This window comes from Pipistrellus kuhlii, unplaced genomic scaffold (genome assembly GCF_014108245.1).
Source record: "Pipistrellus kuhlii isolate mPipKuh1 unplaced genomic scaffold, mPipKuh1.p scaffold_m20_p_2, whole genome shotgun sequence".
Lineage (NCBI taxonomy): Eukaryota > Metazoa > Chordata > Mammalia > Chiroptera > Vespertilionidae > Pipistrellus > Pipistrellus kuhlii.
Genome location: NW_023425515.1, coordinates 49,310,915 through 49,323,826, shown reverse-complemented (window position 1 = coordinate 49,323,826; position 12,912 = coordinate 49,310,915). Strand labels below are relative to the sequence as shown.

Genomic DNA, 12,912 nt, shown 5'->3' with positions numbered 1-12,912 from the left:
GAGGGTTTCCGCAGAGCACACTGAAGGCCTTAGATGCCCAACAATAGGGCTTCCCAACAAGAGGATCAAAGCTGCTTGGAAATCTCGCCTAGTAAAGGGTTACCTGTTAAATTTTCTAAGTAGGCTGCTGTCAGACTTCTTTCTCCCTCACCCTTATCTCTCCACAATTGTCCAAAATTCCTAGTGGAAGAAAGTACTCCGCAGTGTTCTCCTTAGAGGCCTAACGGGCAGCATCTTTGTACTCAGTCAGAATGATAACCAGGCTTTCAGGAAATAAAAGTAGCCTTTCCTCATTGAAACTGTGAGGGATCCTGACATTAGAATTCATCTGAGGCTAACTAACTGTTCTACCTTGAGGGCCTTAAATTTCAAATGCCACTGAAGTTTGCATTCAACCTAAATATTTTCTCCCAACTGTCCCATCATCTCATCCAAAACAACGGAGAAAAGATAGGTAGGGAGGTTGGTAGATGGTTAGATAGATAATAAAAATACCCAATGGAACACAGCTCTTGGCAGCCTATAGGGGAGAACATCAATTGGTCCCCTCTGTTTTGTTGAAATAAGTAGAACCATGGGGCCTTAAAGCCTCACGACTCATTTTGTCCAGCTCCCTACTGGATTTAAATATCTTTTCTACAACATACTAAACCACATGTTCCATCATTAGCAGAAGATCAGCAAGCACATTGATAACTAGTTACATAACCTACATAATAGAAATAAGTTTCCAAAATGCCAATAGGGAATCTCAAGACACAAGGAGTTTGATGGTATGAAGTCCTGGAGCTCGCTCAGGACCCTGTTTCAGAGAAGGTGTGAGAGATGGAGGGGCAGTGTTGTATTATAAGTCCTGAGGTCAGGCCACAGGGCTTGCACTGGAATAAGTCGTGCTGGAGATAGAGCCACAGCTCCTGGAGCTCCTGAGGAGGCCCTGTGCACAGGGGCACAGCCCTGAGGCAGGACTCTAGGCGGCTTCCTGCAGGGATGGAGATGCTGTGTCTGGGCAGTAGCCCCTACACACGTGTGGCTATGGGGCACGAGTCTGATGAGTACTCATGAGAACTGAATTTTTAACTTTATTTCATTTGACAAACCTAGATGTCAGACAGCCACCATATTGGTCAGCACAGCTCTAGAAAGGAGAGCTCAGTATGGCCCTTTGCTAAGAATGAGTCGAGGGCAAGCATTGGCTGCAAAAGGATCCTGGTTTCTAAAAGGTCTAATGCAGGGTGGAGATCACGCCTCTCTCGTCCACTCCTGATGGTTAGTCCCCTGTTGTGTTATCAAATGCCATCCGTGTCAAGAGAGCATACAAGATGTAGCTCCCATGACATGTTGACCTTGTCAGATTAAGTAAACAGTAAGATCTATGGGGGGGAACCATCTGACTTTCTGGAGAACTTAATAAAAGTTCCCAGTCTTTTTTTATCACAAATGTTAACACTCGCCTTGCGGTTTGTTTGGACATCTTCAGACACAGAGATAGTCTCTCCACGTGCCTATTAACTAAGACTCCAGGAAAGCCCTATTTGACCATTGATTCCAAATTCTGTCCTCTGAGCCCAGCTCAGCATTACCCCGTCTCCTCCTGAACACCTGAGAAGACGTGGGACTGGTAAGCAGTAAGTCATGTTACCTTACTTTTCTGATTGATGATCTCTGGGATTTAATTAACCAGTCTCCCTTCCTCATATTTTTACCAACTTGACCAAGAATGAAGGAGAGAAATTTGGAGATCACAGCATGCACTTCCTGGGAGCCCTGCTTTTGCCAAATCAGTGAATAAAGGGGAAGGATATTTATTTCAAAATGAATCAGATATAACAAAATATCTAGCACAGCCATGCCCTTGTCTGATTTCATGATGTCCCTCTACTAAACCATGGGAAACAGTTCGGTGGTTGTTTAAATAACCGAAAGTCTCCCTACCAGTGACAAAGTAAATTCTAAAACACACTTTAAAAAGTTGCATTAAACTATACAGAATGCTGCGTACTGTGGAGGAATACATTCAGTTGTCAAGAACACAGCTACCAAATAAATGATACCTATTATGATATTACAAAGAAACAAGAAGGAATTAAAAGCCAGCCTCTGAGCAACCGAAAGAGCTATCATAGGATAAAGCCCTACCTTTTCAGAGTCACCTTTGTATCCTCTCTAAAAGCTGCTTTACGCTTAGATTGTTTTGAAGCTCAAGCAATTTAGAAGCACCAAACAAGAAGCAAGAACTTGAGCAGGTAGTTCAATACCAGCAGCATAAAGTGAAACCTGATAGGAAAGAAGACAAACTGCAATAAAATAGTCAAAAGAACCCACAAAATGAGCCATTCAGCTAATTTTGAATGGCTATTCAGCATTGATGCAAACGGTTCTCTATCCCATCACAGAGCCTAGCACAGCCACGGTCTCACTGGATAGCATATAATTGATATTATTCATAACCCTGAATCATTAGTATATCCTGCATTAAACAACAAGGAAATTTATTTTAAATTTTTTTTCAATTATTCACAATTTAAAGGAACATCTAAAAAAAAATCAGGCTCTGTATTAATTTCCTGCAGGCTCTGGAGGGCTGAGGTTTTATTCATCGTGTGTGATTTGTACTTATGCCATACAAATTTTGAATGATGGAGAAAGCATAGCACTTCTACAATTCTCTGATAAATAAGAGATAAAATGGCAGTTAACCCAACTTTGAAAATGCAGGAGCTGTGACCTCCAGTAGAGATCATGGCTTCCACTGCACAACCCAGGCCCTGGCACACAGGAAACTTGAATAGTTGTTGGGTAAAAGGCTGTATGAGTGGACAAACAATAGAATTTCAGTTTGCAGACTTATGGCTAATGTCATTCAAGTCGTAATTCAGACTTTTGTTTGTCAGAGTCTCATAACAGAGAATGCCCTTAGTTGTGATTCCCCACCTCTCCCCTATCACTACCAGACCTTCTAGACCAGCAAAGGGATTGAGTATCTGAATGAAGGAGCTTCTTGGGAGCTTCTTAAAGGGAGGGCCAATCAGTGGTCCAGGCACCGGTTTGTTCTTCAGGAATCGTTTTCTGAAATGGTCACTTGTTTAACCTGAGATTTCCAATGGTTCTTTTTAACCCCACCAGTTTGCATCTTTCCAATGTATCAATTAAGTGCTATCTAACCGAGAACATACTCCTCTCATTTCTAGTGCATAGCTCAGCTCATCCACCTAGGCTTCAGGGAGGGAAGGAGGGAGAGAGGGTGGAGGGAGGGAGGGAAGGAGGGAGATGGAAAAGTGGAGGGGCAGAATTGCGATGGACACTGCCTGGATAAGCCAATTATCTGAGTCACTAGGAAATTATTACCTAGATTAGGGGTGAGATGGTATTGATCCTTTTAAATGGTGTCACTTGGAAAAATTACCACCAAAATTAGGGGTGTGTGTGTGTGTGTGTGTCTTTGTCTTTCTCAAGGACCTTCATCTACATAGGTACTGAGTGGAGAAATTCCCAGGTACCAAAATTTCTGTACAGAAGAACAATTCAATATGTAGAATTTAATACATACAAGTAGTGGTTTTAACACAAATTGGAGGTTCAAATGGAATGATACTTTGTTTTTACCCTCCAGTCTTTTGCCTGAATATAAAGGTCATGAAATTTACCTACATAAGGACTAGATGGAGTGCGATGGCGGACTGCTAAGCATTCCTGGAGCACTCAGATACCATAGTATATTCCATAAATAGATCCCCAGACAGGTGAGGGTGTGTTAATGGGTCTCCGCACTTTGACTAACCTACAATTTGTGATTCAGGGAAATCATTTATTTGGTTTGCTTTGATTATTAGAATTCCATCTTTGGTGAGGAGGGCTGTTAAAAAATTCATCCCCTTCAGTTAAGTGTGAACTTTACTTTTTCCTTTTCAGTTATTTGAAGACAGGGCCATACATGTGAGTCTGAGCAGTAACATCTTTATAAACACTCTGGTGTCAGGCTCAGGGTCTCCTGCCAGGCACAGCCATCTCCAAGAGCAAATACAGGTGTTGAGAAGAAAGGAGAGGAGAGGAGAGGGGAGAGGGGAGAGGGGGGAGGGGGGAGGGGGGAGGGGAGGGGAGGGGAGGGGAGGGGAGGGGAGGGGAGGGGAGAGGAGCCAGTGACTTGCCTAATGGGTGACACCCCCACCCCTTAAAGATCAGGCAGAGATTCCAGTGGCTGCTCTCTCCCCTCCCCACTCCACAGACTACCACCAGGACTGCCAACGTTGGTTGGTTGGTTTCATAACTAACCCGCTTTCATGTGGTAGAGAGGGAGGGAGGGAGAGAAGGCAGTATTTAGGGGCAGAGGGAGAGAAATGGCTAAAGACCTAGCCTTCCCTGGGGCTAACATTCTATTGCAGGCTCAAGAATCAGCAAGGGATATTTCAGACATTTTCCGCGTGAACCAAAGAAAATAATTATACATTATGTCCTGATATATATGGTAGGGAATTATGTTTTTTAGCATAACATCCTCACTGTGTGTTATGCACGCTGATATTTTAGGTTAGGTTCCTGTTTTGCCTTTCTCCTCCTCTTCTTACTCCTCCTCTTCCTTTGTTAATGCTGATTTACACTCCATGACAACCTCTTGAAACACAGTGCGTCAATCTGCAGCCACAAGGCAAGGCGCTGGCTCCACCAGGTGCTGAGACAAAGGACGTGCAGCCCAGGCAGGTGTGCGTGCGGCTGCTCCTGCCTCTCCCTTCCCAGCACAGGCTCCCCTGGCTAAAATATGCACGTGTTATGTTTTCTGAGCTTCTCCTCCCCTCCAGATGCCTTTGGTATTAGTTTTATCTTATTTACAGAACATCATAAATAACAGAACATAAAAGTCTGCGGAAAAGCCTTTCAAGATCATCTAGTTCTTTTCTGCGCCCTTGTTTTATAGAGACTGGAGCTTATAAACTTTGTTTGTGACCTTCCCAAACCAATCAGCAGCACAGCCAAAGAATTCAGTCTTTATGGCTCCCTGTTACACTGTCGTTTTCTGAAAATCCAGATGTCAAGGAGAGAGGAAAGGGAAAACCTGCTGTGATTTTTCATGGCCATAAACCCACACTTGAGGGATAACTGCAGGCCGTGCACAGCCCGTCAGAAAAGCTTTGTAAAAACTGGGCTGTGGTTTTGTTGTTTGATTTTTCTGTATCTGTCAACATCGGTATTGGTTATGGATACTGGGGAATACCCAGGGCAAGACGAAGTCTAGACATAGATTTGGACGTGTCAGCTTCATGCTGATATTAGTCATACACACGAAATGCTTAGCATCCATGCCTAGTGGCTAAATAGCACATTACTGGGTATATATAACATTAAATGTGAGGTTAATTTTTATATCTTATTTTAACATTGTACTTGTTACATGTCTTTGTAAATAGCTCTGAATTCATGTGATCACACAAATTAAACAAAATTAGGAAATATTAGCAAAACCTACTCAACAGGTAGCAGTGCAGCCTGGTCAACTACTGCTCAGGGTTGGAGGCTGAGGGTGGGGATGTGGTGAGCAGGAGTCCAGCCCTGCACACCCTTTCCTTCATCCCTAACCCAGGCTGAGCTTCCCATGTGCAGTGAAGGGCAGAGCCGGGGGATACTCATGGCTCAGCCTGGGTGACCAGACGGTGCTGAGGCTCTTCTGCGAATAGCCCGACACCTGCTCCATTCATTTAGTAGCTGCACCAGTATGCTAACCAGCTGTCCTAGCCCCTGCTACCTGGAGCTTCGTATGGCTGGGCTCTGAATCTTCCTGGTCACTGAGGGGTTTTTCAGAAATGATCTCGGCCCCTCCTTGTGTGGAAGCAGTAACCCAGCCGTGCTTTGAGAAGGAGGCAATGTCCTGTACTTCCTGCAAATAAGAAGGCCTGAGACCTCTCTCCCCACCGACCTCCAACTCTATACATTCTCCTCGTTGTTCTTCTCTTACCCCTGCTCCTCCTGCCCCCACCCCCTCCTCGTGCCTTAGCCCAGCCTTCTCATCCCCTCCGGCATTCCAACAAGTGCACATGCTTAAGAGCATGTGCATACACACGTTGCACACACATGCATACACAAGGTCATCAAATACATTCATGCAGACTGTGTCCTTTAAGTGCAGGCTGCACTCTCAATGTCAAGGTCTGGCTGCTGGGTCACATGGGCCCCTCAGAGAGGGACACACTTCTCCAGAAGCACTGAGACTATAGGCCACGGTTATCTTTGGAAAGCAAAATCAAAATCACTCAGGTACCTTTCCAATGGTGCTGTTTCCATAGTGCTTAATGATAAGTCTCAGAAAGCTTTCTACCAGTGTGTGTTAGCACTTTCATCTCCCGGGATTCTGTACAAAGCCTCACGAATCAACTACATCATGTATTGCATTGTAATGATTTAATAGAGAAATGACATTGCTTAGATCTTGACATTTCTTTCAAAAGTTTTATTCATTTCTGAAAGAACCGCACATTCACACATAAACTACTTGCTTTGCTCATTCTCTCGTGATTCATTATAATAGATAATAATTGAAATGGTGAGGACCAAGATGTTACTATAAAACAGATGAGGTGGAATATTCCATCATTTATGAAGAGAGTTCTGACCTTCTGCCTTTCATTTAAACTTATCATGTCTATTTGAAGTAGGTAGGATGATATTGATCAGACTTACATAATCTGTCATAAGCTTCAAATTAAAAAGCAAAATAGAATTTAATATTGCCACTTGCCTCAACAAGTACCTTGAGATTGTAGTGACTGTCTTACTCAAAGTTGTCAATTCATATGCGCAGCACGACATAGTTGCGTTAATTCTTAACTTTTTCATTCAAAATTCAATCATGTGGCGTCAATGTGGGACCCCCCGAATAGAAGCACACTGGAATCTCCACACAGTCACCTTCACGTGCTGGTCTGTGGACCGGATGAGTAGGACTGCCCAGCGAGCTTCCTAAGCAATGCAGACACTCGGATCTTATAAAAACTAAAAATACACACACACACACACACACACACACACACACAAAAAAAATTTTTTTACTAGAGGCCTGTTGCAATTCATGCAATAGGCCTTCCTTCTGTTGGCTTCCAGCACCGGTTTTCCTCCAGCACCCGGGACCCAGGCCTTTGCTCCAGCCAGAGTCTGCAGTCTTTACTGCAGGCTTGCACAGGATCTGCCGCCTTCACCTTCGTCTTTGCTCCAGACTCTGGCGGGAGTCTGTAGTCTTCGCCTTCACTGCGGCCTGAGTGTCGCTTCTGTAGATCCCTTCAGGCCCCGCCCCCTGCCCTCCCTCTCATAGCAGGTCCTGTCCTGTCTCTGCACTTGGAGCAGCTGAGCAGCCCCATCTTTGTCCTTCTAATTTACATATTCCCTCCTGATTGGCTGGTGGGCATAGCAAAGTGATGGCCAATTTTCATGTTTCTTTTTTATCAGTGTAGATATCCTGTGTGGCATGCCATGATCCATGTGGCTGTACCATTTATTTCATCACCTTAGGAGGAGAAGGGCCCTTATGTCCTGAGAATCAGAGTTTAGGGGCCTGGAGGGAGGTCCTGAGAGAGCCCAGGTGGAGGTTTCCCGAAAGCATTATCTGAGTGCAGGGCCTCCAGAGTCTCCTCTTTCTCCTCTTCCTCTCTTCTTCTGAGTTCTCCCTGCCTCCTGTGCTCTCCTGTCTCCAAGTACATTTTCTGTCACCAGTTCTTCTGTCACCAGTCTGGAAAGGCTCCTCAGATGTTATTCCCCCACTTCCCAAGCCACTCAGTCCCCATCCCAGGCTCTATTCAGTGAATCATGGCTCAGGGCTGGATTTCCACCCATTGTCTTCCCTGAGATGTATACTGAAGGCCAGCATGAGAAATGACCATGTGAAAACCTCTCAACACCTGGCAAAACTGCTTGTGAAGATATTGTACATTAAACCTTTTAGTGTTCCTCATGGGAAAGAACCACATAGTAAGAGTTTTTCAGAATTTAGTTCCGGAAATAAAAAATACATACTAAAAATAGATTAACATTATGATAATATATTAACATATTGTTATGTTATGGAATTTTCCAGAATTAACATGATGTATACAGGAATGAGCCAGATAGCTTCTCTTTGCCACAAAAAAGTTGTTTCCATTTTGGTCTTGAAAAAGATTTAATCCTTAATTACATCATTATATAATATTTTTTCCTGTTTCTATTTTGGAACTTAAATACATGTGTGTCACCTGCAATTTTTCTGAAAGTAGTAGTAAATGTGATTTTTGGAACTTTTCCAGAGTTACTGATTTTTGCGCTCTGCATATTTGCAGTTTAAAAGCTCAAATTGCATCTTAATTTTCACTATTTCATGATTCAGATCAGAATACTGTAAAAATTAACATATTAGGGGAAAGATGATTACCACCAAATAGTTATTGCTCAGAGTCCCCAAATATTTCAAGTGATGTTTTCTTATAACCAAATACCAATTTATTGTAGAAAATTTAAATTGCAGATAGGTTAAAAAAAAATCTATGATCCCACCAATCATTATTAGTCCTTTAATTTTCCAAATATGACTTGCCAAATATTTTTAAGTTATACATACCTATTTTTTTAACCAAAACCAACATTGTTCTGTGTCATGTCATTGAAGAGAGAACACACACAGAATCCATGACCAATAGTAATTATAAGATACTATAAGAATGCTTGGCCAATAGGAGCTAGGTAGAATAAATCAATAAATCAATAAAACTAATTTTTCTAATGCTAAAGATCAGTTGTAAAATAATTATGAACTACTTTAATAATTTTATTTAATTTTGGACTAATTTTAAAAATCAACATTAAATATAAAGTATAGATTGAGAAGTTTTATCCATCACTATTTTGCCCTATCCCTTCACCTGATTTCTTGTGGTAGAAATTTTTTATTTAAATCACTTTATTGAAGTGTGATTAATATGTAAAAAGTTGTACACATTTAACATATACAACTTGACAAATTTGGGGATAAGTTTACAACCATGAAACCATCACTGCCATCAAGGTAATAGATATATCCATCACCTCTCAAAACTTCCTCCTGTTATTATTACTGTTATTATTACTGTTATTATTATTATTATTATTACTATTAGGCAAGAACTTTTAACATAATATCTGTATATCTTAGCAAATGTTAAGTATATGATATAGTGATATTACTTATAGATACTATGCTATATAGTAGATCTCCAGAATTTGTTTAACTGAAATTGTACCCTTTGACCATTAGTTTTTTGGGCTGGAAATAAGAATATATATTTCCTACATAGACAAAGGCAGTGTATTGTCTACATTTTTCCATACCTTTCTCTTTTCAGTTAATAGCCTGCCCTGGAGATCTTCCATATGAAAACATAGAAAGCTTTTTTATTTTTTATAGCTATGTAATATTCAGTTCTGTGGATGTACCATGGTTTACTTTATCATTTACAGACTATCTTTTGCTGTTACAAACAGTGTCACAGTGAATACGCATGTATGTTCACCACCTTACGCACATGTGAATCCAACTTTAGGAAATTTTCCACAACTGAAATTGCAGAGACAAAATGTTGATAGAAATTGTCAAATTTCCCTTTGTAAAGATTACACCGTCATTCATTTCCATCAGCATGTATCACCACATCCTCATAATTATTTATTTAGAACATGTTGTGTGATTAAAAAAAAACAACAAACTAATTCCATTCCAGTGATTCCTGATTATTAGAGCTTGTATTCTCTGAGCTCAAAGATAGTAATTCCTTATTTTGAAGTTGTTATAGTCAACTCTTTATTATGTATTAGCACACAAAGGGCCCAGGGCACAGATGTCCACAATAGCAGATTATTCAGTAGTAATTCAATTCAATTTTGAAGTGGATTGTAACTTTTTCTGTGTTAACTTTTTTTCCAAAATGATGTCTGCATTAGGAAACATTAATTCTTATGTTTTAATATAAATTGGCTATCATGGAAGAAGGCCAATAATTAGAAATTGTGTAGGATTAAAAAGTTTTCCACTTTACCTCTGGGATTACAGATGATATTAATTTGTTCTTTTTTAATATTTATGTCTATATTTTAAATAGTATAGTGTACTCAGGTGGCTAGTATAAAAATAGACTTGTATTGTTATTAAAATAAAAGACCCAAAACAAATGTAATATTTCATCACTTTCAGCCTGAGAAGTATAAACCCCTAAGGTAAACTTTATTTTTTCAAGTAGCACTAATTAATCAGTTAACGTACATTTTAATGAAATGAGTTCCAACATATTTAAAACTACTTTTGACCACGTTATCACTTAGTGGGAAAGCAATGTGTAAAGAACAGAGGGTTTGCGAGGTTGTGTTGGCCTCAGCACAGTCCTCTGGGGTGGAGCAGGGATCAGCAGTACAAAGATGTCTGACTCAGCCTTTCTCTCCCCTCACAGCATCTTCCTCAAAGAGCTGGAGAAGTACGAGCAGCTGCCTGAGGATGTGGGACACTGCTTTGTTACCTGGGTAACTGACCTGAAATCCTGTTCTCCCGTCCCTCATAGTTCCCAAGAGTGCAGATGATGCCAGATGGCATCCCTGTTCGGTGGTGCCTGACCTGAGAATGTGTCACCAACATTCTAACATAGGACCAGGGACTGTAGAAAAGGACCATGAGTAGATCTGAGAGAAGCAGACCCTCCCTGAGGAGCAGAGCCCTCCTTGGGAAAAGTCCTTAGACATTGTGTCTAAGTGCCATGCTAAGTTTTCTAGCACTTTCTAAAATTAAGATATCAGAAGATTAGAACAAAACTAGCACCCTTGATAGAGGACTACTCTAGCTCCATCTACTATTTTTGTTTTGCTTGTTTATTTCTTTGTTTTTTAACTGGGTAAGGATTAGGGAATTAGAACTTAAGGAATGCATCAAGCCACCAAACCATTGATTACATTTTCTTAATAGAGAAGAACACACTCTTTGGGTATCCATCCCAGTTCTGACCTGCAAAATGAGTTTCTAGTCATTCTCTTTCAAGGTGCTATAGTCATGGGCCAAGTCAATGAGCTGAATGTACCAGGTTTTAATTACGTGAGTGGAAACAGTAGTCTCCATTAGCATCTCCACATCACATAATTTTCAGCTGAGGTTTGTGATATGAATGCAAAGATCTCCTGAGAAGGTCACAAAGGACACTAAGTGCAACTAAACATGGAAATTCTTCCCAAAGATCAGGAGTTCTAATATTTAATAATTATTGGATAATTATAACTTCTCAAAATGGGTGAATTACTTTTCAAAATATCTTCATGCTTCAAGAGTTGTGGAAGAGGCAGGGCTATGGTTATGTTTTATGTTTTAGAGATAGATACATTTCAAATGAGCTGGGAGATTGACTAGTCCCCTGACATAATATCACAGTCAGTTCCACAGTTCAAGTCTTGAGTTACTTTCTTTTCATGAAGCCTTCATGTTTGTTTCCTGTCATTCTCTCATTTCTTAAGGAAGTCTCAAACTGCTGTCTTATTTTGTTCTATAACATTTTCTACCTCTTAACTACACGAGCCCAAGCATACTTCACTTTAATGCTCATATGCAATTTATGATTCTCTACAGCCAATGTAGAGAAGACAAGATTGACCAGTAAATGAAGGGACTTTTAAATCTTGTTTCACACAATTTGTGGATCTGCCTTACAACCAACCATAAATATGATTCAGCATCATCTCTTCGGGGTGATGAATGCCTTCCAGGTAGTCTATTAACCCAAAAAACAGTTTCAGAAATCCTTTGGTGATTGCATAAAACAGGCACATCTTTCCAAGAATTATCCCAAAGTGGCTGAGGTCTTATAATCTTACCTATGAGCACAGTGCAGGAGTAAATGGTAGAAGTTATTTATAATCCATTGAAAGGCTATGACCAAGAATCCTGAAGTCAGTGTTCCTAGGTCTACCACTTTGGAACAGTTTTCACTTCTGTGAAATGGGGATGGTGATAATGCAACTCATTGCATAGGGTTCTCATGAGGATCAAATGAAACAGGTATAACCCATATCTAGACTGCTTTCTCAAAGAGGAAATCCCAAATGTTCTGTAGGCACCAAGATGGCAGCATTTCACAAAGGGGGAAGTACTTGGTGGCCAAAATACACATACTTTTCCCAGTGGAAAGAGTGGGTAGCATTAACCCAGAGGGTCCTGAGAGAAATAAGAAATGAATTTTCACCAAGCCATAAGGTTCTTGACTTGAAGTAACAACCTGGTTATGACTCATTGTTCAGACCCTGGCCCAGAGGGTCCCCCTGCCTCCTTTCTCCCCAATGTTGCTTCTGAGAAGTTGGGGGTGGCTGCATAGTCACTTGACCCTCCCTGCAAACCACCCCCCGATGGAGACCCTTGAAGTACAAGCAGATCTGGCTCTGAGATCATATTTCATTTTCATGCCTTGATTTTTGCTTTCCAAGCAAATGCTATCATTGTTCAAGATGGGAAGCACAATTGTAGGTAATCCCCAAAAGGGTATAATCTCTAAATGCTGTCCAACTGCAGAATACGTTCTGATATATGAATTGGTTTTTGCTTATTCTTTCCAGCACTGACAAAACAAAAATACTGACTAGTATTTCAATGAGCTCACATTCGGTGAGCTTTCTCCTGCTGTTAGGAGAAAGGCATCCCAAAGCTGGGGGAGCATGGACCAGATAAGCCCAGAATATTGGCTGGACATAATCCTGTGGCACACCCCATCTGTTTACACAGCTCCTGCTGGGCCCTGTGGACACAGTCAACAGAAGGGAGCAACGAACGGATGCTTACCTGTTCTTGTCTTTGTTCTTTTTAGGCAGACAAATTTCAGATGTACGTCACCTACTGTAAAAACAAACCTGATTCCAACCAGCTGATCCTGGAGCATGCAGGCACCTTCTTTGACGTAAGCT

The 12,912-nt window shown here is 41.1% G+C and overlaps 1 protein-coding gene across 31 annotated transcripts in view; it reads left to right on the top strand.

Moving 5' to 3' along the window:
- Nucleotides 1-12,912, top strand: part of KALRN (kalirin RhoGEF kinase) — a 640,493-nt gene that overhangs the window by 414,070 nt on the left and 213,511 nt on the right. For all 31 annotated transcript variants that reach the window (XR_004989615.2, XM_036447859.2, XM_036447857.2 and 28 more), the window contains 2 exons: nt 10,431-10,500; nt 12,816-12,905. Coding sequence is in view for 30 of the 31 variants with exons in the window: in XM_036447859.2 (XP_036303752.1) it covers nt 10,431-10,500; nt 12,816-12,905 (160 nt within the window). In the remaining variant the exon portion in view is untranslated. The remainder of the gene's footprint in view (nt 1-10,430; nt 10,501-12,815; nt 12,906-12,912) is intronic.